Source organism: Macaca fascicularis, chromosome 14 (genome assembly GCF_037993035.2).
Source record: "Macaca fascicularis isolate 582-1 chromosome 14, T2T-MFA8v1.1".
NCBI classification, from domain to species: domain Eukaryota; kingdom Metazoa; phylum Chordata; class Mammalia; order Primates; family Cercopithecidae; genus Macaca; species Macaca fascicularis.
The window spans coordinates 14,175,220-14,201,366 of NC_088388.1; the positions used below are offsets into that span (position 1 = coordinate 14,175,220).

At 39.0% G+C, this 26,147-nt stretch overlaps 1 protein-coding gene across 6 annotated transcripts in view; it reads right to left on the bottom strand.

The window, feature by feature from the left end:
* LOC102133058 (oocyte-secreted protein 4A) overlaps positions 1-26,147 on the bottom strand; it is a 105,013-nt gene that overhangs the window by 11,228 nt on the left and 67,638 nt on the right. For 2 of the 6 annotated variants that reach the window (XM_065528151.2, XM_045371916.2), the window contains 4 exons: positions 6,763-6,944; positions 4,877-4,974; positions 2,690-2,812; positions 1,215-1,539 (listed from right to left, as the gene is read on the bottom strand). In XM_065528151.2, the coding sequence (XP_065384223.1) occupies positions 1,419-1,539; positions 2,690-2,812; positions 4,877-4,974; positions 6,763-6,944 (524 nt within the window). In that variant the 3' untranslated portion in view covers positions 1,215-1,418. Of the gene's footprint in view, positions 1-1,214; positions 1,540-2,689; positions 2,813-4,876; positions 4,975-6,762; positions 6,945-11,688; positions 11,801-26,147 lie in introns of those variants that run through there. The other 4 variants (XM_074013545.1, XM_045371917.3, XM_045371918.2 and 1 more) reach the window with 3 other exon arrangements.

Here is a 26,147-nt window from a genome sequence, read left to right on the forward strand (position 1 = left end):
GGAGATCTAAGCAGCATCTTAAACATGACATTTTCAAAATAAGGTTTCCAAACCAACATCTTTCACATTTTTATCCAAGACAGTAGCATCTCCTACTTTATAGCTCATAAATCCTAAACTCTCCAGATTCCTCTAACATACTTCATATCTAGCTGTCTGCAAATCCTTAGATCAATTTACCCGACCTCTTCCTATGAAATCTATGCTACATCTAAACCAGGGTTCTCATCCTCAGTACTATTGACTCTGGGCCCGGATAACTCTTTGTCATCAGTGGCTGTCTTAGGCACTGTGGATGCCTAAGACACTGTGGACCCAGCATCCCCATCTAACATCTAGTGTGTTAGATGCCAGTAACACACTAACACCATCACTGTAACGAACAAAGTTCCTTCCAGATACATCCCCCAGAGGGTAAAATTGGCCCTGGCTGAAGACCACTGACCTTGTAGTCATCACTACCTAATCCCTCTCCCTACTTCAGTCCCTGCTTCCTCTTGGTGTCTGTTTTCCATCCAGCAGCCAGGGTGATCCTGATAATAAAAATCCAAGTCAGATCACATGACTCCTCCATTTGGAGCTTTCCAGAGGGTTCCCATTTTATTTCAAACAAAAGCCAGGTGTGTCAATCAACTTTGAGAAATTAAATGAGGTACTCCACTCATTGTTTCAGGTGTTTCGGTTGTTGTTTTAAGACCTCATCTGTATGACTTTACCTCTCCAATCATGCTGGCCTTGTTCTGCAAACACTCAGTGACTTTACATCAACTGTTTCCATAGTCTTGAACAGCCTTCCCTCCAGGATCTGCCAGGCTCATTCCTCACTTCCTCCAGTTCTTTCCTCAATTATTACCTTCGAGGGATGTCTTCCCTGATGCCGTATTAAGGACCACAACACTCACCCAAGAATTCCCTATCTTCTTTCTCTGCCTCTGTGCCCTAAGGTGCATTTACTCTTTCTTAAAATACTATAGAGTATGTTTTTTTGTATACGCTGCCTCCTCCTACTAAAGTGTGAACTCCATGAGGGATTCTTTGTGGAATAAATGAATGATTAGGCCCTGTTACCAGGACCAACCACAACTAAGCCTTAGCTAAGGGCATGAATCAGCAACTGAGAAGAGTTAATAACTGTACCCTTAAAAACCTATTTCTAGGTTTTTAAGCTTAAAATTACATAAAAGTCAGTCTTGCAATAACTAGAAACAGATATATAGTAGTACAAACTTTATTCATAAATAAAACTTCATAAAGTTAAAAGCAGTGGCAGTTCCTATTTTAAAAGGGGAATAGTGGAAGGCAGCCTGCATTTTATTTAAAATCACAAGTTAGGTTTTTCAGATGGATAACGGTTGAGATCATTAAATCCCCTTCCTGCTTCTCAGATTTTCACAAAATAGCACATTAAATCCTCAGTCCTAAGCAATCATGGCAGAGATTCCAAATTGCCTTTCAGTATCAAAGTGGACAGCACAGTTTCTTCCCTTGCAATAAAGGTACTCATTTGATGAACAAGGGAGTGTAGCAGTCAGATTCTTACTGAAATGGAAGAAAGACAATAAAATATATGTCCCAATGTAAACATTACTTTGCTACTTCTAAGAGCCTGTTATTCATAAGTGAAGCAATGTATATGTATGGGAGTGAAGGAGAAGGTGTAAGTAGAAGGTAAGGAAGAAGAAAGAAAGTTTATGTTCTATCCTTGAGACTGTAATCCTTAAGTGTTTAATGATTCAAGTGCAATGTATGTATAAGCGAATAAGGAAGGCCGGGTGCGGTGGCTCACGCCTGTAATCCCAGCACTTTGGGAGGCCAAGGCGGGCGGATCATGAGGTCAGGAGATCGAGACCATCCTGGCTAACACGGTGAAACCCCGTCTCTACTAAAAAAATGCAAAACATTAGCCAGGCATTGTGGCGGGCACCTGTAGTCCCAGCTACTCGGGAGGCTGAGACAGGAGAATGGAGTGAACCCAGGAGGCGGAGCTTGCAGTGAGCCGAGATAACGCCACTGCACTCCAGCCTGGGCGACAGAGCGAGACTCCGTCAAAAAAAAAAAAACATAATAAGTGAAAAAGGATACTTTTGCCCTCTAAGCTATGAAGTACATCCCAAATGTTCTAGGTATCCTGTTTACTCTCTATTAAACACAACTCCATCCTTTTATTAATAGCCATATATTAATATGTGTGGATTTTTCATAATATGCCTTCACATGGGGCTCAAGAATGAAAAACTGTACTACCTTACAGTCATTTGGTACCTTCTGGAAAGAGTTGCAACACAGACTTATGACACTTCTGAGTTCAGTTTCCCAGGGATCATCAACATATCTAAGCCACTTTGTAGGCTCAGTGTTAATACTCATTTATTACAATTCAGAACTTTATTGATATTGAAATTGATAGCTTTTTTCTTTTTAGTTAATTATAGTATTTCACATACTGCCCAAAATGGATAGCTCTTAGTTATATGGGGTTCCCAGTTAGTAACAGGTTATCAAGACCACCATGATCAATAAAATCTTCAACAAACATAGGAAAGCATGAACTTGCATTCTTAAACCAGAAACATTTTAGGCACAATGCACCTTAAGACAAATGTGTGCCATTTTCTTGACAATTGTATTGACTGCTATCTACGACACACCTGGACAAAAATCATAAGATGCCAGTGTTGAGGGTTCTTACCAAGATTGTGTTGCAGAAGTTACTGCTGTGTCTTCATTCGCAATCTGTATCTTCACCTCTATCTCCCATTCATTGCCAGTTTCCCCATCTCTCGTTTCAACTACATTTAAAAGAGGATGCTGACTAAAATAAGAGAAGATAGAAAAATATCATAGTGGTTAAGATCTACTCAGATCCTAGCATTTACAAGGCTGAACTTGGGGCCAAATTACTATTATTGGTAGATATATTGATTTCTGCTTCCCGCCACCACCCACCAACACACCCCACCCCAGAACATCACAGGCAGTATTTGTGGTGCTAAGAAGCAAAGACTTAAAAAACAGACTTCTGTGTTCACTTCTTGATTCCACCATCTACCAGCAAATGATGTCGACCAAGTAACCTAATTTTTCTGTGTTTCAATTTTCTCACCCTGAATTTGGCATGATAGTATCTACCACCACAGCTGGGTACCCATAGTCCCAGCTACATGGGAGGCTGAGGAGGGAGACTTCCTTGAACCCAGAAGCTCAAGATCAGCCTGAGCAAAATAAGGAGCCTCAACCACTTAAAAATAAAAAAATAAAAGAATAGTATCTACCTCATTGAGTCAGCAGGAAGAACAAATACATTCCTACAAGCACAGTGCAGGCATAAGGTAAGCAATTAATAAATGTTACCTGCTACTATAATTATCTGTGGGAAGAGTTCTGTGTAATGTGACTTTTCTGTAACTACTCAGGGAAAAAAAAAAAAAATTCAGTTCAGGATTTTAACCAGAAAAACCTCATGGAAACATTGCCCAAAGTCCTGCCAAATATATCACACTTGTGCTAAGACCTAATCAAATTGGTTGTTAATGTTCTAAATTTTTTTTAATTCTCAGTTTTTGTGGGTACATAGTAGATATGTATATATATATGGTACATGAGATATTTTGATACAGGCATATAATAGGAAATAAGCACTTAGACTTTCTCAAGATGTCAATAAAAAAAAAAGACCCAATCTTAACCCACAAATCCTGTTTTAAGGTCTCTCTCTCCCAACACTGTCAGCCCTGCATAGTACGTGCTGATCTTCATACCCTGATGAGTTCAGTATCTTTTAGACTTTATTATACTTTCTCTTATTGCCTTCAGGAAACTTGCAGATGGGCTCAAGTTTAAATATTGGTTGACGAAAACCTATCAGGTTTTCAGTGACCCTGATGCTTATATCAAAAAATAAGTCATCATTTCATTTTTCAATAATATTCCCAGTATTCCTATGTTCTAGGGGACAGTTGTGACCATTTTTGAAGAATACAGGGCCAAATGATATGGTTTGGAATCTGCATCCCCACTCAAATCTCATGTTCATTGTAATCCCCAATATTGGAGGTGGAACCTGGTGGAAGGTGATGGGGTCATGGGGGTGGACCCTTCATGAACGGTTTAGCACAGCAGTCCCCAAACGTTTTGGCAACCGGGTCAATTTTGCGGAAGACAATTTTTCCACGGATAGGGGAATGATTTGGGGATGCAACTATTCCACCTCAGATCACCAGGCATTAGATTTTCACAAGGAGTGCGCAACCTAGATCCCTCGCATGCGCAGTTTACGATAGGGTTCGTGCTCCTATGAGAATCCAATGCCACCGCTAATCTGACAGGAGGTACAGCTCAGGTGGTAATGCTGGCTTGCCGCTCACTCCTTCTGTGCGGCCAGGTTCCTAACAGGCCAGGGACCACTACATCTCCATGGCTCAGGGGTTAGGGACCCCTAGTTTAGCACCATCCCTTTGGTGCTGGTCTCACGATAGAGTTCTCGGGAGATGTGGTTTTTTAAAAGTGTGTAGCACCTCCCCCAACCACTTCCACCTGCTCCAGCCCTGTGAGTATGCCCGCTCCAGCTTTGCTTTCTGTTGCCTTATGCCATGAATAAAAACTGAGGCCTCCCCAGTCATGCTTCCTGTACAGCCTGCAGAACAATGAGCCAATTAAACTTCTTTTCCTATAAATTACCCAGTCTCTGGCATTTCTTTATAGCAAAGCAACAGAGGACTAAGACACCAAGGATCAAGAGATTTGTGTTCCCATTAGACTTTGGTGTCTCCTCCACTCCCCTCGCTGGTTGTACCATTTAATCTTTCAGCTTTGGAATTTTTATCGGGGCAGCTAATGACGCCGGGGCTAGGACAGGGGTCTGGTACTCCGTACTCACTTGCGGACCACACACGACAGAGGCATTTCAGCTCGGACAGCAGAGTCTCTTGAGATATACTTAATTTTTGTTTTAAGCAGAAGAACTCCCCTGAGAGGCTACAAGACAAAGAGAGGTTTTAAACCCATATTTGTCTCAAGTATCTCAGGAAACTTACAGGCATTTAAATAGGAATTTATAGATACATCAAGCTTTCTAAAAATGGTCACACTCTCACTAAACTATAAACAGCATCTGTTCACAGGAAACAGGACCATTTCCCAAACTGACAGATGGGTTAAAATCTGGCACAGTGCTTGTACATAAAAGGCAAGCAATACTTGTTATTTAAAAGAGAAAGGAGTTTTGTGATTCACATTCAAGAAAGCAATTGACACCTCTTTTTGAGACACACAATTGTAGTGATACATTGCTTATTCAAAGAGAGCATGGGTTTTGAGATCATATGAATCACATTTGGAATCTTGGAGCTGCCTCTATTCGTCATGAATCCTTGAAAACCGTGTTTAAACAATTAAGTCTGTTTTCTTATTTCTATAAAAAAGCAATAATTATGGTGGTAAAGAATAATAGTGATTAAATTATCAGCATATAGTAAATACCTAACAAGAAGAAGAGCTGTTTTCAGGGGGATGGGGTGGAATGGAGTTAAGACAATTAATAGTAAAATATTTTTCTAAGGACATTTAGCATATGGTTCTCAATATAAGGCCCAGTCTTTGACAGCATAGGAGGATACGATGATTCAGAGATACCCATATCCATTACATAATTTTAAATGTTCCTATCTCAGATATATCCTGCTCTCTTTGGATAATTTGAAAATATAAGCATAGATAAAAACTACCACCACCCAGATTATTAGCATTTGAATATTACCCGCTCCCCCCAGTTTATATCAAGGTTGATAGTGCCCCCCAATACATGCCGTGGTGTATTAGACCTGTAATGTGCTTCCCAGATCCCCTAAGAGCTTGTTGACCCAGCTGTTGGGAATGCTGTTGCCAGATAGCCTTCAGCCGTCAGCTCTCACCCCCTCCAGGAACTGTGTAGCTGCTGAGAGCTGTCTTACCCCTAGCCACACCCCTCTCCCAGGGTGGCCCACTTCTGATCACCTACCCAGCAGGAATGTGAAGACCTGTGTAGGGTCAGCCAAAGCTGTCTTTGAGGCTGCATCATAGCTCAGCTTTGTCCTTTGCCCAATCTTCTTTCTCCCAAAAGCACTTCTTAATAAATATTCCACACACTCAACTCTACCTCAGATTTTGCTTTTGCTTTCTGTGTTACCCAATCTGTGGCATTTATCTAAACCTGATCAAGTTCTATTACTTCTCTTAGCATTTTATTTGGGATAATGAAAAAAATAAGGAATATCATAGCAAGATTTTACTAACTTTAAATGCTTTTTAAATCAAGTCAAAATTCCAGTTATACTTTTATCAGTGATATGCATAGTGACTTAGTATACCCAAAATATCTGGTGAGTACGGGCTAGGGCTAGGAGATTACTGAATATTTACTTTGAAAAGGCTTCTGATGCTTGATTAGTGTTACTCCCACCTTCTGTTTGCAATTGACCAAACTTCATGAATTATAACAAATAATTAGTTAGACAAACTGTTGAAAAACCTTGTGATGCATGGAAAATACTTTCCTCCTTCAAAACATTCAACTCTCCAGCCTGCTCCATCACGAAATGAATAATTAGTGTTTGCAATTACCACCCAACAAGAAAAAAGCATTTAGCATCTCCTTTCTTAACTGCTTCTGTCCTAAATGTGATCATTAAAGAGTCTAGCCATATTACAAATAGACACTTAATGACTTCTGGTTTGTATATTGAAGGAACCATAAGACACTTGGGTTTTGATAGCCATTTCTCTTACTTGAGTTACAATACCGCAGTCATGAGGATGGTAGAAAAACTCATAGTAGACATTTGGCAAAACATAGGTTACAGGACAGCCATCTCCTAGAAACACTTCATCGGGGTTCACATACAAATTGTAAAATATCGTGGGTTTAATCCTGGCAAAGAACCAAAACTGGGTGCAGTGTACTTGAATAGCTGAAAAGCAGAAAAGAGAAACTTTCTGTTAGCATGCAATTAGATAGATCAGCTCAAAAAAATTTTAGCATACCCTGTTAATACAAATGAAGAGATCATCCCTTACTAAAACAAAATGTCTTAAGAGGTGAACAAATTTGCAAAACATGGTCTTTGTATTATTACTTCATCCCCTAAAAATATCTACACATATACTCATCCTTCAGATACATTCTTTAGTGAATCTATATATAGGGGAAAAAATCAATACAAAATAAGATTTCATCTAACCCTCCAAAGTCACTTATTGTAGAACTAGAATCACAAGACTATATCTATATTATAATGTTTATACTAAGTGTAGAGCATTTTCTGCCTCCCTTGTTCAACTGAAGCTCTTTGAAGCAAGCCCTTTCATTTCTACAGAAGCAAGCAAGTTTCCGTTTTTATACCTACAGTTTCATGATATATAAAGACTTGTCCAGAAAACTCAAGGTAGCAACCAGGCTTTTATAGAAATTGAGTGAAAACAGTGCTATCCTTTCCCTTCTATCTTGAAATATCTGGACATTAAGTTTTTTTAATCTGGAAATGGAAATAATTTTCGGATATAATCTGCTACTTGAATTAGGTCCCAGGGGAAGAGAATTAGAACAAACTAGAAATTATGAGACTGGGTAGGCATGAGTTTTTGTTTTTGTTTTTTTAAGAGTAAGTTTGGCTATTCTTCTAGACTTCACTAAAGGAAAATTTTATCAGTTGCTCTTAAGATACTAGAAGGAGCCTGAGTTCTCAGGAGATACTGAAAACTCAGCAGAGAAACCGAACCTATATAAATCTGCAATCCTTTCACAGAAGGGGCTATACACATTGCAAATAACTGTATGAAAAGATGTTTAATACCATCAGCCATTATGGAAATCCAAATTCAAATCACAATATCACTACACACCTATCACAATGGCTAAAATGAATAATAGTGAAGACACCAAATGCTGGTGAGGACACCGAGAAACTGGGTCACTCATACATTGCTGGGACAATGTGAAATGCATCAACCACACTGGAAAACAGTTTGTCAATTTCTTCAAAAACTAAACATACAACAACCATATGACTCAACAATTAAACTCTTGGGCATTTATCCCAGGGAAATAAAAATGTATGTTCACATAAAATATACATAAATGGGCCAGGCAAGGTGGCTCACTCCTGTAATCCCAGCACTTTGGGAGGGCGAGGCAGGTGGATCACGAGGTCAGGAGTTCAAAACCAGCCTGACCAACATGATGAAACCCTGTCTCTACTAAAAATACAAAATTTAGCTAGGCATGGTGGCATGCACCTGTAATCCCAGCTACTCAGGAGGCTGAGGCAGGAGAATGACATGAACCTGTGAGGTGGAGGTTGCAGTGAGCCAAGATTGCACCATTGCACTCCAGCCTAGGTGACAAAGCTAGACTCTGTCTCCAAAAAAAAAAAAAAAAAAAGTACATAAATGTTAACAATAGCTTTATTTGTAATAATCAGAAACTGAAGGCAGCCCAGATGTCTTTTCGTGGGTGAATGGTTAAACAAACCATGGTATAATCATGCCATAGAATTCCACTCAGAAATAAAAAAAATCAAGCGTTGATACACACATCTTCGATGAATCTTCAAGGAATTATGCTGAGTGAAAAAAAAGTCAGTTCCAAAAGGTTGCAAACTCTGAGCCCATATATATAACACCCTTGAAGTGACAAAATTGTAGAAATGGAGAACAGATCTGTGCTTGACAAAAATTAAGGAATGGGGAGACAGAAGGTTTGGCATGAGTGGTTCAGGGGGAAAGTAGAAGTGGCTCTAAAAGTGGCTTCCTGATTACAACAGAGACGTTCTGTCCTTTGGCTGCATCAATATTAATATCCCAATGTAATACTGTATTATATTTCTGCAAGATGTTACCATTGGGTGAAGCTGAATAAATGGTATACTTCATCTCTGTATTACTTCTTACACTGTATGTGAATCTACAATTACCTAAAAATAAGACTTTCCTTAAATGTAAAAGCCCCAGTTATTCATATCCAGATTGGCAAAAGTAAGATATCTGAGAGCACCAATTCGAATTAGAGAACGATTGAGCAAGAGAGTTACTTTTCAGATCTGCACCTGTGGCCTCACAGTTCCATTCCTAGATATGTACACACACACACATAAAACACTCAAATACAAACAATATTTGTAACAGCCCAAAACTGGAAAAATTCTATCAACATGAGAACAGAAACAATTTGCAATGCATTTATTCAATGCATTGCATTCAATGGAATGCTAAATAGTAATTAAAAGAAACCAGAGCTACAAATGTAAATCTCCAAGTGATGGATAACAAAAAAGCTGTAGAATTAAATAGAAATAGAAGATAAATGCCTGCAAAACATATTTAAGGATCCACAAATTTGATGTAAAATTGTAAAACACACAGGAAAATGAATAATTACCAAACTCACATATGGGCAAAGAGGGAAGAGAATAGAATCAGGAATGACCACAGGGACTTCAACTCTACTTCAACTTTTACTTCTATTAGAAAATAAAATTTAAGCAAATGTAGCAAATTATGGATTTAATAAAGCTGAAGACCGGATCAGTGGATATTGATATGATTCCTTACAGTTACTTGCTTTTTTTAGTTATCCATTTTAAATAGTTCCTAATTAAAGAAAGCATAATGTAACATGAACCCATGTCAGGTCTAAGTTGTCTTGTTGAACAGGTAACTTGACAAATATATACAACCTTTCATTGCAATTCTGAAATCTTAACCTTAGGAATTGACAGCCCAGGCAGGAAGCAGTGGCTCACGCCTGTAATGCTAAAGCTTTGGGAAGCCAAGGTGGGAGGATTCCTTGAAGCCAAGAGTTGGAGACTAGCCTGGGCAACATAGCAAGTCTCTATAAAAAAAATTTTTTTAATTAGCAGTTCACAGCTGCAGTGAGCTATGATGGCACCACTGTACTCCAGCCTGGGTGACAAAGAAGTAAATAAAACAAAAGAAAGAGAAAGAGATAGAAAGAAGAGAAAGGGGAAAAGAAAAGAATGAGAAAGATGAGAAAGAGAAGGGGAAAGAAGAAAAAAGAGAAAGGCAAGAGAAAGAAGAGAAAGAGGAAAGGAAGAGGAAGAAGAAGGGAACAGGAAGAGGAAGAGAAAGAGAGAGAGAGAAAGAAAGAAGGAAAGAAGGAAGGAAAGAAAGAAAAAGAAAGAAAGAAAGAGAGAAAGAGAGAGAGAAAGAAAGAAAGAGAGAGAGAGAGAGAAAGAAAGAAAGGAAGGGAGAGAAAGAGAGAAGGAAAAGAAAAAGCATTCAGCATGGTGACTCATGCCTGTTATACCAGCACTTTGGGAGGCCGAGGTGGGCAGATCACTTGAGGCCAGGAGTTTGAGACCAGCCTGGCCAATATGGTGAAACCTCATCTCCACTAAAAATACAAAAATTAGCTGGATGTGATGGTGCACCTCTGTAATCTCAGCCACTCGGGGGGCTGAGGCACAAGAATTGCATGAACCCGGGAGGTGGAGGCTATAGTGAGCCCAGATTGTACCACTGCACTCCAGCCTGGGTGACAGCGAGACTCTTGTCTCAAAAAGAAAGAAAAAAATGATGAAAGGAAGGGAGGGAGGGAGGGAAGGAGAAGAAAGAGGGAGGGAGGGAAAAGAAAGAGAGAGGGAGGGAGGGAAAAGAAAGAGAGAGGGAGGGAGGGAAAAGAGGGAGGGAGGAGGGAACAAGAGAGAAGAAAAAGAAGAGAGAAAAAGAGAAGAGAGAAAGAAAGGAAAAGAGAAAGAGAAGCAGAGAAAGAGAAAGAGAGAAACTGACAGCCTGAGTTTATACTCAGGGCTACCAATCATTCTGGTTTGCTCCGGACAGGAGCTTTTTAGGGCTGACGCAGGAAAAGTACTGGAAAAGCCTGGACCACTGCTCACCTCACTTAGGAGGCACTGACTGCTCCCTCTGAAATGAAAAGGATCTATGAAGGATAAGGTAAAGAAAGGCTAAGACGTTATAAGGCTTTCTTCGGCCGGGCGCGGTGGCTCAAGCCTGTAATCCCAGCACTTTGGGAGGCCGAGACGGGCGGATCACGAGGTCAGGAGTTCGAGACCATCCTGGCTAACACGGTGAAACCCCGTCTCTACTAAAAAAAAAAAAAAAAAAATACAAAAAACTAGCCGGGCGAGGTGGCGGGCGCCTGTAGTCCCGGCTACTCGGGAGGCTGAGGCAGGAGAATGGCGTAAAAACCCGGGAGGCAGAGCTTGCAGTGAGCTGAGATCCGGCCACTGCACTCCAGCCTGGGCGACACAGCGAAACTCCGTCTCAAAAAAAAAAAAAAAAAAAAAAAAATAAGGCTTTCTTCGTGTATGTGACACACTACAGAATCCTGAGTTCCTACCACCACCCACTCCTCTGCTTTCCAGGCCACTTGACACTCTTCATATTAAACCCACTTCAAGTATTTGAGCCCCAAGAATTGATATGGTGAGAATAAGATCAAAAGGAACGGGGAGTTGGAGAAAGACGGTCTCAGGCTAGGGCACATTCCCTAGTCTCAGTGCTGGTATGCAAGAGAAAAACATGATATCTCAAGATTCCACCTCTAAAAGATGCACCACCCCTCCATGTGTCCTTGGCTATTATTAAGATTCAACCAGACCAAAACTGTAAAGAATCCAAAGCCACGTCTTCCAGCCCTCTTTAAGAAACTTCTATTCCCCAAGTCATAAGTTATACCTGACCAGTCTTCAGCACAAGTCCATATCAAGGAATGGAGAAAAAAGAGCCCTCTTAACCCCAGCATGGTCTTCATTTGCCCAGATTGAAAACCAAATCTCACTCAGGAAACAGAAGTTGGGGAGAATTAGATAGCTTTATATGCCAAAATACCTGAAGCCACACACAGGTGTGGGTAATTAACTACAACTTTGACTAGCACACATGTGCCACAAATATAATTTTGTTTCATTTTCTAAGATGTTAGTTTTTACTCAAATGTCAAAAAACAAGAGTAAAAATAAAGCAAAATGTGCCAAGTATAATAGAAGTCTTCACTTGCTTTAGAGTCCAAAGCATCAGATATAGTGATTTTTATGCACTAAGGTTTACTTTATTAAAACTTCCTATCATCCTATAACATCTGTCTCCACATCTGAACACTAAAGAAATAACTATAATTTAATTGTTCTGTGTATCTCAAAAGGCAAAGCCCTGAGAACATGGGAATTGAAAGATTTCATCTACTTTCACCTGTTCTCACCAACCAGTCTCTAAACAGTGGCACTCAAACTTAATAGATATCAGAAGCACCGGGAGAGCTTATTGAAGCACAGCTGAGTGTCACTTAGTTTTCTGATTCACTGAGACTGGGCTGGGACCTGAGAATTGATGTTTCTCACAAGTTCCCAGGCCATGCTCATACTGACCACCCAGGGACCACACTTTGAGAATCCCTGGTCTACAGGGTTTTGCCTTCAGAGTGCCTGCTGTGTTGATGCCCATTAGCAGCAATGCTTGCTTCTCAAACATTAAGGAGCACACACATCACCTGAGGCTTCCTTTACAATGCAGATTCTAATTCGGAATGTCTGGGGTGAAGGCTAAGATCCTGCATTTTAAGATTGCAGGGATGTTGCTCTGAAAACTACGTTGTGAGTAGCAATGCCTGTAAATAGTTACTCACACTTAGATTCCTTTCTTCAAAACAGAAGATGCCAACTTAAAAATGACAAATTCAAAATCTCATTACCAAAACAAGCCTAAGCGAATGTTTGGTTCAAATATATTCTGATTTTTTTTCACTAATAACCAGTTATTAGAGTTTAGCAACTGTGTCCTACGTTAATAGAACATGGAAAGTAGAAGGTTACCAAAAACAAATAGAAAAGACTATATAAATGCATTTAACTATCCTTGATATTATGTGAATTTTATCATTAAATTTAGTCTGTTCTAAAAGTTCTAAAATACCATTAAATGATGGGCTCTTCAAAGGTTGGGACCATTCCGCTATATTTTTATGTGTCCTAAGTTTCACAAAATGGGTGCCCAATAAAAGATGGCAGGAGAAAGAAGAAAAAAATAGAATTAATTAGTTAGCATTTGTTCTTTTTAAAAGTTTGTTGTTTTTATTTTGTTTTTGTCTTTGTTTTTTTTGAAACAGAGTTTAGCTCTTGTCACCCAGGCTAGAATGCAATGGCACGATCTCAGCTCTCCGCACCCTCTGCCTCCTGGGTTCAAATGATTCTCCTGCTTAGACTCCCAAGTAGCTAGGATTACAGGCGCCTGCCACTATGCCGAGCTAATTTTTGTATTTTTAGTAGAGATGTGGTTTCGCCAAGCTGGCCAGGCTGGTCTCGAACTCCTGACATCAAGTAATCCACCCACCTCGGCCTCCCAAAGTGCTGGGATTACTCGTGTGAACCACTGCACCTGGCCTAAAAAGTTTTTGAAATGTTTGCATTTCACTTGTGTTAAAGATACAAATATATTTTAATTTTAATAATTATGCTTTTTAAATTTGATGTGTATTGAGATAAAAAGTACATTAAAACATCATTTCAGATATATTGCTATCTAGGTGGACAGTGCTAAGGTTCAGTCCAAATGAATGTCAAAACGTTGTCCACAGGTACCTAAGGATGCACAAGGCAGTCTCCGACTTTCAGCCACCCAGTCTTAGCCTCCTACATCCGACAATCTGCAAAACTACTATTGTTATCAAATTGTCAATAAACTAGTAAAGAATAGGCGGTTTAAATCTTAAAATTACCTGGTTAAATCACTGGAAGAGCAATACTTTCAAGGTGAGGATGGAAGCATTGAAGAGGTGGTTGCTTACAGTTCTATTATCCTTTTTATTTCTACCCATGAGCCTTGTAAGGAACATGACTGTGCTTTGGTCAAGGATAGGCCAAGGTAGGATATTAACATCTTTCGTGATTCAGCGAGTTTAGGGCACAGGCGTATAACTCCACTTGTTATCACAGACATGTAGCCATAACATGGGAAGACCATCCCTTGGCTCTAAGCCGCTATTATCTGTAAAAGGTATAATTGCCCTGCTAACACTGTACATTTGCTTGCACTGGCACCCAGAGAAAGAGAGAACCAAAGCTGTCCATCTGGACAGAGGGGAGCCAGGACATAGCTCAGCTTGCTCGTGCCCAGAGAGAGAGAGAGAAACCTCTGACCCTGAAGGCAAGGGAAAGCCAGTCGCTCACCTTTGTGTGGAAGGCTCTGGACTAAGCAGCCGAGACGGAGCAGACAGTGTGCAAAAGCTCTTGATGAGAGCTGCTGTCAAATAAAATCATCTTTCACCTGCCTACGGGCCCCCTGAGTGTTCTGCTCATTCACCCACTGCCTTCAGACCTCAACATGACATTTGGTGTAGTTGTGAACCTGACAAGCCTCTATCTTCAGGCTTGCATCTTTTTTTATTTGTTTTATAATAAATCTATGATTGCTTCCATGTCCTAAAAAAAGGTCTTCTTTTTAAAATAAACTTTTTTTTAACGTTTTAAACTACATTTTAAATACTTACAAACACTAAATACATTAATGATATATATTTTAGTGAAAAAATACCAATTTTTGGAGCAAAATGGTTAAACAAGAGGTAGCACAGGAAATAGCCGAAAGTCATTATAGGACCTACCCCTCTTTTCCAATGTTGAAATGCTAGAAACCTCCAGATTTATTGGGGGGTGGTGATTATCTAATATAAAAACTGAATTGAAGGTTTCCATTGTTCTCAATATGTCTTCTTTTTGTTGTATCTATTTAAGGTATATAACCTGATTTTTTGATATAAATATACATAGCAAAATGATTACTACAAGCAAATTGACATAACCATCACCTTCCATAGTTACCTCATCTGTCAGGAGGGCACCTAGAATCTTACCTCTTAGAAAATTTTTAGTACATATACAATATTATTAATTATACTCCTCACTCTATACTTTGGACCTCTAGACTTACTCATCTTACGTAATGGCAAGTTTGTAGCCTTTGACCTACTTCTCCCCATTTCCTCCCCCACCAGTCTTTTTATAGCTATTCACTGCTATTTGTTTTATTCTGACTACAATAAATATTCATGCATTGTTTTCAGTTATTATATCACTTCAATTTTCAACAACATACTAAAGTCTAACCCTCAACTTCTTTTTCCAGTGTACGTTTTTATTCTTTTTACTTTTTTTTAAAGTGAGGCATCATTTACAAAGAATAAAATTCACTCTTTTTAAGTACAGTTCCATGAATCTTGAAAAATGTGTACAGTCACGTAACCACTGCAATAATCAAGATATAGAACATTTCCTTCACCCCAAAATGTACCCACCTGCCTCTTTGTAGTCACCTGTTCTCTAATCCCCAGGCCCAAGTAAGTGCATGTTTTCTGTGTCTATAATTTTATCTTTTCCAAAATGTCATTGAAGTTAGATCACATAATGTGTAGACTTTGTATCTGACTTCCTTTGGTTTCATAATGCTTTTGAGATTCATTCAAGTTGTTAGGGGTAACTATAGGTTGTTCTTCATTATCATAGAGTATTTCATTGTGTGGCTATACCACAAGTTGTTTAATCTCTTATAAGTCTATAGTCATTTAAACTGTTTCCATTTTTTGGCTCTTATGAATAAGGCTGCTATAAACATTTGTGTGTATGTAGATCCTTGTATAGACATATGTTTTTATTTCTCTTAGGTAAATATTCAGGAGTGGAATTGCTGGGTTGTATATACTTAATTTTATTAGTTGCTAATCTGTTTTCTAAAGTGACTGCGTCATTTTGGAATCTTACCAGAAACATGGCAATTTCCAGTTGCTTTTTATCATTACCAGCACTTGGTGGTGTGGGCCATTTTAAGTTTTGCCATTCTAGGAGGTGTGTAGTGGTCTCCGTTTGTGGTTTAGATTTTCCTAATTAGTGCTATTGTACAATTCTTCATATGATTCTTTGCTATGTGTATATCCTTTTTTTTTTGAGACGGAGTCTCCCTCTGTTGCCCAGGCTGAAGTGTAGTGGTGTCATCTCGGCTAACTGCAACCTCTGCCTCCTAGATTAAAGTGATTCTCCTGCCTCAGCCTCCCAAGAAGCTGGGATTACAGGTGCCCGCCACCACACCCGGCTAATTTTTGTATTTTTAGTAGAAACAGGGTTTTACCATGTTGGCCAGGCTAATCTCAAACTCCTGACCTCAGGTGATCCACCTGCCTAGGCTTCCCAAAGTGCTGAGATTACACACATGAGCCACCGTGCCTGGCCTGCCATGTGTACATCCTTTTAAGGAAGTATCTATTCAAACATTTTATTTTTATTGAGCTATTTTTCATCTTCTTGAGTTGTACCTCATGACTTTTGTTTTGTATGGAAATGTCTTTTTAGAAGAGCCTTGGCTAGTTATCTTGAGTAAAGACACTCATTCAGAATCTGATTACTTCCTTATAATTAGACTAAAACCTTTTTGACAAGAATAAATGAAGTTAAAAATGTTATAATCTTAAGAACATTTCTATAGCTTTTCCATTGCCTAGTTTTTTCTTTTTTATGTTTTAGAGCTTTTTATATATTAAGGAGATTATCCTTTTATCTGTGATATAAGATGCAAATATTTTCCTCCTAGGCAGTCATTTGTCTTTTGATTTTGTTTGTGGTATTTTTGCCATCGAAGTTTGTTTAATTTTTGCTTCAGATTCTATTTCATCACATTTTACTTATTGCTTCTGGAATTCGAGTCATAATTACGACAGACTCGCTTATACCTATTTAATATAATAATGAATACAAGCAGGCTAAATACACATTGAGCATTTTACTTTGACTGGAGTATGACCAGTACAGGGCTGGTAATTCACTATTAACTGTGTCATTTGTTTGTCTCTATCCAGTGGGATCCCCAGACACCTAACTGATTCAAATTCACTAAATGGCTAACAACACTAAAAAATGGCAGCTATGTACCCCTTAACACTTGTATTCAGACAGAAAAAAATAAGAAAGAATCCTCTCACTAGCTAAGGTGTCCAGTGGTCTGGCCTACAGAAGTGTCTCCCTGACTAAGGGAAACAGGATACTTCAGTCTCACTCTCAATAAATCTCTGGACCAGGGCTCAACAAGCCTTCCCTTTCAGAGGCTGAAGATCCTGAGTAATACTCCTATATGCATCTGCATTCTCTTTTCTTGCCTTGGGTTTAGAGAATTACACTTCTATTTTGCCAATTTTTTTTTTTTTACAAAAAGAATTATTACTCTTGGAAAATTTTAAGGATATATGACTAGTTATAGCAGAGGGTCCCAAACATTCACATAGTTCTCTTAATGATAGAGTAACTTTTGTTTTTTGTTTGTTTGTTTTTTATGGCATCCTTTCATCAAAAGAAATACATAACAGCTTCATTTATTGTTACATCAAAATAACTTAAGTATTTTTGTACTGACAACTTAGTAGCCATCTGAAAACACTGACACATATACATTGGAAGAAAATATTTTTATTTTATTATTTAAATAACCACAATTACTAATAATATGTATATGACTGTTTGACACTGCACAGCGTCTCAGCTCTTGAAATCAGATTGGGCATCACCGTCTTCATTTCTTGTTCCACATGGATCTTCCCACGGTGACTGCCCTGGCATTTCATCACAGCAACCACTAAATCCCAAGCTGCACAAAGTTGTAGACTAATAGAAAATAATGTAGTGCCACCAAAGGTTGGGACTGTGGACTACCTTGAGCTGGTAATTTGCATCATGTCTGACAGTTGTCACGTATCACTCACTGTTTCCCTGAAATTTTTAAAATATCCCCTGGTACCGCTGTGCGTTCACTGCAGTGCCTCTGGGATCTTCAGCACAGAGAATACAAACTGTGGTGATAAGATTCGTGTTTTTATACACAAATGTGACCTATTAATGACCTCTTTAATGGAACAGTAAATTCTCACAAACAGGTATTTTACTAATTGAATGAAAATAACCACATGTGGTACACTTTGTTTTCTATTCTCTTCTCACTAATTTATTAATTCAATTATTCAATAGATATCTATTAAGCAAATGATATGTCAGGAGCATGTCTCAAATAAATGAAAATTTATTTTCACACAAAAACCTGTACACCAATGTTCCTAGCAGTTGTATTCATAGTCGCAAAATACTGGAAACAATTTAGATACCCTTTTTTTCTTGAATGAATGTCTAAACGAACTATAGTAATCTATACCATGGGATACTATTTAGCAAGAAAAAGAGCAAATTATTGCTTCATTGGAACATTCTGAATGAATCTCCAAGGAGTTATGCTGAGTAAAAAGAGCCAATCCCAAAAGGTAGTATGCTATACTATTCCATTTATATAACACCCTTGAAATGAAAAGGTGGAAACAGAGAGTAAATTAGTGGTTACCAGGGTTTAAAAAGGGATGGGGACCGGAGGGAAGTAGATGTAGCTCTTAAAAGATCATTATTATGGATCATTGTGCTGATGAAAATGTTCTGTGTCTTGACTATATCAATGGCAATATCTTGGTTGGGATATTGTGTTTTAGTTTTGCAAGATGTTACCATTGGGGAAAATTGGGTGAAAAGTACATAGAATCTCTTTGTGTTGTTCCTTACAACTGTGTATGAATTTACAATTACCTCTAAATGATTTTTAATGTAACAAAAACTACCTAAAAACCAACCAATGACTACTTTAATAAATTAAGTAGATAAGACCATTTTCAATGACCCGTAAATCAAACCCATGAAGAAAAAACAACCCAGGGATGGGTCTGCCTTTATGACAAGGATCTGTGCTACAAAAAAACACTAGCTGAGCAAAAACAAAAGACAAAAAAAATTCAACTTTAAATAAATAGGTATCATTTCCACCCTTCTGAGGAAAAATGTTTAAGAGATTTGTTAACATTCAGTCATGACGGTTTTCTTAGAAAAGAAATAATATCATTTACTTCCTATGATGAAGTAAATTGATACATTTCTGGGGACAATTTAGCAATAAATACTGTTTTAATATGTTTATTCTTTGTCACAATTCCTAATCTATTATTTTGTCCCATAGAAATACTGATAGGAGATTGCAACAGTTTATCTTAAAAGATATCAATTACTGTACTCTTTGCAATATTAGCAAAGTGGAATCAAGTCAACAATCCATCATCTGATATGAGTGAAATCAATTGTGGTATATCAATACAATGCACTGATAGTCACCAATTAAAATAACAAAGTAAATTTATATACCTACAGTATATATATGACATATATGCCTATCACACATACCTACAGTATACGTATATATACAGTACACATACACAGATTTATACAAAGTTTTCTATAGTATGTATACACATTCCTTAGCAAGAGCTATGGTGTTAATTTTATATATATTATATATAATATATAATTTATTATATAATATAATATTATTAAATGTTAATGTTTAATAATTAATGTAAATGTAAATGTTATATAACATTAATATATTAAATGTTAACATACAAGATAGAATATAATTAATATACATTAGTTTATATAACTTATTTATAAATTTTATATTAATTTTATATAATGTATACATATGCTATGAAAAACTTTAGAAAAATTAATCACAATGGCTATCACCAAGGAATGTATTAGATGAGACTTTAATTTTTTATGTTTAACATTTTTGTCTTGTTTGCATTTTATATTATTTCATGAATTTTCTTAAAGCCACCTGTCTTCAATAGTACTTCCCCTGCCCCCAACTTCTGACTGAAATATATTTAAAACTTAGGTACTGGATTTGCTTCACTTGATATAACTTTTAAGTCATTTTCTAAAATCAAGGACATTTTCAGATCTACTTAGCTGATGCTTTTTAACTATTTCTGAAATGACAAAAGATAACATAGTATAGGGTTATAGCTGAAGCAGCATGCTTAAAATATAGTTTTATTCTAATTATTCATAGGTATCGCCCTTTCCTTTCTACAACGGCATCCTTTTTATTTACATTTTAAATAACATTTTAAATTGTCCAAGTAAGTCATTAAGTAACTCTCTTAATAGACTGTCTGGGAAATTTTGCCATATCCATTCTTTGACTCTATCGTGGTACAATTGATGGTGGCAGCCACTCCAGTTCGCCTGCTATCATCCCGGCTGCAGCAAGGAGGGGCTTCATGCTACACAGCAGGCAGGAGCCCTGCCCTCCTGGGTGGGGCTGCAACTGCCCAAACTGTGGCTGCAGACTCAGGCATCCCTGCACTCTTGGGGGCCTGGGAAGGCCCCCGACTCTGCTCTCGCAGGCTTGGAAATGCCGGCCCCTGCTGTCTGGCTTCTCCCTGCTGTTGGCACCTGCTCCAATCTGGGAGCAAAGTCAGGCCAAGCCCAGGCACCATGAACAGTGGGAGGCAGACAGAATTCCAAGTGAAAGGGAGTGAGTTTCTGGTAAGGTCCCTCCTTCGAGCATTCAGCCAGCACATAGGCCTGAGATTCTATCAGTAGCAAAATCAGCACTTCTGATTTGATGCCCAAATTCATCCTAGTTCCATTATGACTGGGGGCATATAAAATGCCATTAATACAGAACCAAAAATTAAAATTACAAATAAGTGTTATATGGGTTTTAGGCTAATTGAGATGCTAGTGAGCTGGAACTGACCCAGAGACCAAAACATAATTATAGGGATTTAGCAGCAGCAGCCTTTTCCATTTATTAATCCCTAATACTCATATGGAGCTGTTATGCCATCCCCCATCTCCAACACCCACATGCTAACTTAGGACAATGGATGATGGCAGAGACCTTGTTCTCTGCTAAAGTGCTGTGGTTAGTGGAGAGTCCAGGCCTCAAAAATAGCTTTGCCATCATACCACATCATTATAATTTCTTACTAGATAGAAATAGTTGGTTTAAACAGGACAGTCTTAGGCTTTGCCTAAAAGTTTAGTTACTAGAACACAAGAAAGTTAATGTAGGTCTTTCTCAATCCAGCTTTTCCTAATGGCTATTAGCCAGAAAAATAGAGGCTGAACAAACATTTTAACTCTTTCTTTCTCTTTCCTTTATCTATCTGATGTGCCAACTCAGTCTTGCCTAAAAAATAATAACTGCTCATCTTAGATCTGACTCATGGATGGGTCAAAATAAACTTGCTAGTTTTAGGAGATACTCACAGGGAGTTGGATGGTGCCATTGCCAATTTTTTTACTTGTTATTATTCTTCTAGTGTTTAAACATGAAGCTATATTAGAACAGAAAGAATTCAAAGCTTGAGTGTCATTTCTGGCTTTTTGAGTTCATATCTTCTAAAAAATGGGCCTCTATAAGTTTCAAAGGATAAAGTGGGTAGTGGTATTGTATAAAGAGCTCTACCAGCCAGGCACAGTGGCTCACACCTGTAATCCCAGCACTTTGGGAGGCCAAGGCGGACGGATCACGAGGTCAGGAGTTCAAGACCAGCCTGACCAACATGATGAAACCCCATCTCTACTAAAAATACAAAAAGTAGCCAGGCATGGTGGTGCATGCCTATCCCAGCTACTTGGGAGGCTGAGGCAGGAGAATCGCTTGAACCTGGGAGACGGAGGTTGCAGTGAGCTGAAATCAGGCTTCTGTACTCCAGCCTGGGTGACAGAACAAGACCCTGTATCAAAAAAAAAAAAAAAAAAAAGAGCTCTACCTTCTATGCTGTTACTGCACATCTATCCAAACAGGATGTCATGAGCTGCCTTCCCTGCAGATGGCACTGTTTAATGGGTTTAAAAGAAGGAAGCCACAGGGCCCTTTGGAGGGAAAGAAAAAAAAAAAGTCTGGGGTGAATTTTTATTCACTCACCTAACAAATATTTGAGCATCTCCTCCCATTTTCATTGACTCTAAGGTTTAACTATACCACTATTTTTCATACAAAGATTAAGGGAACTTTATATCTTTAAAGAAGCTACCAATGAATCAGGCACACTTTACTACTTAGTCTTCGAATCATTTTATAAAAATTGAAAGAGCTCTTATGGACATTTTTAATCATATCACTCTTGTGCTGCATACAAAAGCAAGTATAAACAAAATTTATTGGTTAAAGTAATCCTAAAATCTTTTTACAGTGAGTCTCACTCTTCTAAATCACTTCTTGGATCACAGTCATCAATGTTCCTGTTTCCCCACAAACATCTCTCTTTGAGCCATCACCACCATTGGTGATGCAATATCTCTTAAAAGAATGCTTCATTCTTATCTCCAGGTTGTATGCCAACTGGTGGTACTTGTTTCTCAAATTTTCATGCCAGCACTCTCTGACCTTACCAAGAGGTGCCAACAGAAAGTTTCAGACCAAGTTCTCCATGTGCAAATGATGACAGCTACAGCATTCCTGTCCACTGACCAATCATTATGTATAGCTGATTACAAACTTTCTAGAATTCTGATTTTTTTTGCTGTGTAAAAAACTGTCCATGTTAGAATAAATGAAATATATCATGTGCCAGTTCTGTTCTATGCACTGGAAATCTCATGTAGATGACATTATAATGAAAGGATGCGCACAATAAAAAATAAGCAAATTACATATCACATTAGATGGTGATAAATACTATGAAAGAATAAGGCAGGTAAAAAGTTTAATGTAGTACAGAGGATAGGATTTTAAGTAATTTTTTGAGTAAGGGAAGGCCTCATTTAAGCAGAGTTCTTTAGTTGTCAAGGGAACTGATCATAGAGGAAAAGGGTTTGGTTGTGTCCCCACCCAGATCTCATCTTGAACTGTAATTCCCACAATTCCCACATGTTGTGGGAGGAACCTGGTGAGAGGTAACTGAATCATGGGGGCAGGTCTTTCCTGTGCTGTTCTCATGATAGTGAATAAGTCTCACGAGATTTGATGGTTTTAAAAATGGGAGTTTCCCTGCACAAGCTCTCTTCTCTTGCCTGCCACCATGTGAGATCTGCCTTTCACCTTCCACAAAGATTGTGAGGCCTCCACAGCCATGTAAAACTGTAAGTCTACTAAACCCCTTTTTTTTGTACATTACCCAGTCTTGGGGTATGTCTTTAACAGCAGCATGAAAATGGACTAAACAGTAAATTGGTACCAGTAGAGTGGGGCACTGCTGAAGAGATACCTGAAAATGTGGAAGCAACTTTGGAACTGGGCAACAGTCAGAGGTTGGAACAATTTGGAGGGCTTAGAAGAAGACAGGAAAATGTGGGAACGTTTGGAACCCCCTAGAGACTTGCTGAATGGCTTTGACCAAAATACTGATAATGATATAGACAAGGAATTCCAGGCTGAGGTGATCTCAGATGGAGATGAGGAACTTGTTGAGAACTGAAGCAAAGGTGACTCTTAACATTTTAGCAAAGAGACTGGCAGCATTTTGCCCCTGCCCTAGAGATTTGTGGAACTTTGAACTTGAAAGAGATGATTTAGGGTATCTGGCAGAAGAAATTTCTAAGCAGCAAAGCGTTCAAGAGATGACCTCCATACTGTTAAAGGCAATCAGTTTTATAACGGAAGCACAGCATAAAAGTTCAGAAAATTTGCAGCCTTACAATGTGATAGAAAAGAAAATCCCATTTTCTGAGGAGAAATTCAAGTTGGCTGCAGAAATATGTATAATTAATGAGGAGCCAAATGTTAATCCCCAAGACAATGGGGAAAATGTCTCCAGGGCACATCAGAGGTCTTCACAGCAGCCCCTTCCATCACAGGCCCTGTGGCCTAGGAGGGAAAAGTGGTTTTGTAGGCTGCGGGCCCCAGGTCCCTGTGCTGTGTGCAATGTAGGGACTTGGTGCCCTGCATCCCAGCCACTCCAGCCATGGCTGAATGCAGAGTCTGCGCAATGGCTTCAGAGGATGCAAGCCCCAAGCCTTGGCAGCTTCCTTGTGGTGTTGAGCCAGTGAGTGCACAGAAGTCAAGAATTGGGATTTGGAAACTTCCACCTAGATTTCAGAAGATGGTAACTAGGAAACATCTAGTTACCAGGCAGAAGTTTGCTGCAGGGGCAGGGCCTTCACAGAGAACCTCTGCTACGGCAGTGCAGAAGGAAAATGTGGGGTCAGAGCTCCCACACAGAGTCCCTACTGGAGCACCACCTAGTGGAGCTGTGAGAAGAGGGCCACAGTCCTCCAGATCCCAGAATGTTGGATCCACCAACAGCTCGCACTGTGTACCTGGAAAAGCCACAGACACTCAACGCCAGCCCATGAAAGCAGCCAGGAGGGAGGCTGTACCCTGCAAAGCCACAGAGGCAGAGTTGCCCAGCACTGTGGGAGCCCACCTCTTGCATCAGTGTGACCTGGATGTGAGACATAGAGTCAGAGGAGATCATTTGGGAGCTTTAAGATTTGACTGCCCTGCTGGATTCTGGACTTGCATGGGGCCTATAGCTCCTTTGTTTTGGCCAATTTCTCCCATTTGGAATGGCTGTATTTACCCAATGCCTGTACCCCCATTGTATGTAGGAAGTAACTAACATGCTTTAGATTTTACAGGCTTATAGGCAGAAGGGGCTTGCCTTGTCTCAAATGAGACTTTGGACTGTGGATTTCTGAGTTAATACTGACTTTGGGGGACTGTAGGGAAGGCATGATTGGTTTTGAAATGTGAGGATATGAGATTTGGGAGGGCCCAGGGATGGAATGATATGGTTTGGCTGTGTCCCCACCCAAATCTTGTCTTGAATTGTAACTCCCACAATTCCCAAGTGTCATGGGAGGAACCTGGTGGGAGGTAAGTGAATCATGGGGGAGGGTCTTTCCCATGCTGTTCTCATTATAGTAAATAAGGCTCATGAGATCTGATGGTTTTAGAAACAGCAGTTTCCCACACAAACTCTCTTGTCTGCTGCCATGTGAGACGTGCCTTTCACATTCTGCCATGATTGTGAGGCCTCCCCACACACGTGGAACTGTCATTCTATTAAACCTCTTTCTTTTGTAAATTGCCCAGTCTCAGGTATGTATTTATCAGCAACATGAAAACAGACTAATACAGAGGCCAAGGAGAATTCCAGGCATAAGGAACATCAGATGTAAAGGTCCTAAGGCAGGAGCATGCATTCAATGAATGGCAAGAACATCAGGTAGCTAAAGCTGAATTAGGAGGATGGAGCAGCAAAGTAGATAAGGGCTGGCATTTTCTAGCCCTCTTCCCTGGGAGACGAGACAGAGTGCTAGGGCCTTAAGGGCCATAACAAAGACTGTATGACTTTTACTGTGAGCCGGATAGATACAATGAGGGGTCTTCCGCAGAGGATGCCACAATCTAACTTGGTGTTATAGACTGAATTGGGTCTCCCAAAAAGATATATTGAAGACCTAACCCCTAGTACTTTAGAATATGACCTTGTTTGGAAATAGGGTCATTGCCTATGTGGTTAGTTAAGATGAGGTCATGCAGGAGTAGGGTGGGACTTTAATCCAATGTAACTGATGCCCTTATAAGAAGAAGGAAAACAGCCATGTGAAGACACAAACACACAATGAGTAAAGGGTTAACAAGTAGTAAGATACAACATGAATGGTTGGCAAAGAATATAATGTTTTGTGTTACATGTACTTTGAAGGACCATCATAGACTCACAAAGCTCCTTAGAGAAACGGAAACTTCAAGGCAGACAATAAAGCTAATACTCCCAGAGTCTGCCTGAGTGTGAGGGGAAGTTCAGGGCTTAGCAACCAAAACAGCTGTCCTGCAGTCAGCAAGTATTTTGGAACTAGTGTGCAAAAGAGAAGTAACATGTATTGAGCAGCTACCATATGACAGTTATTTTGCTTCATTTATTTTATTATCAAAGATCAAATATTGATGACTCTTTCCTATTACTATTGCTTTTTAAATGTTTTAATAACCAACATTAAAAAGCAGGAAATTTTATACCAAACTTCTGCATTCTTTTGAAAATTAGAAGATGTACATTTGTGCTTTGGCTAAATATGGACTGTACCCTCAAAAAAATGGTTTAGGCTTTCCAAACTACCTCAGTTTTCATCATTTTTCTTCTTTTTATGTTATCTATCTAGACACTATTTATTTCTGAAATTTTTATTCTTTTATAACCCTATCTTTCAAAAATGGAAGATATGTACATAAATGTATAAGATATAGATAACTTCCCATGGATGGGACCAATCCAGGGGGGTGGGGGATCAACGGAAGTGCTTTTTTTCTCTCTTTAGAACTTTTTTAAT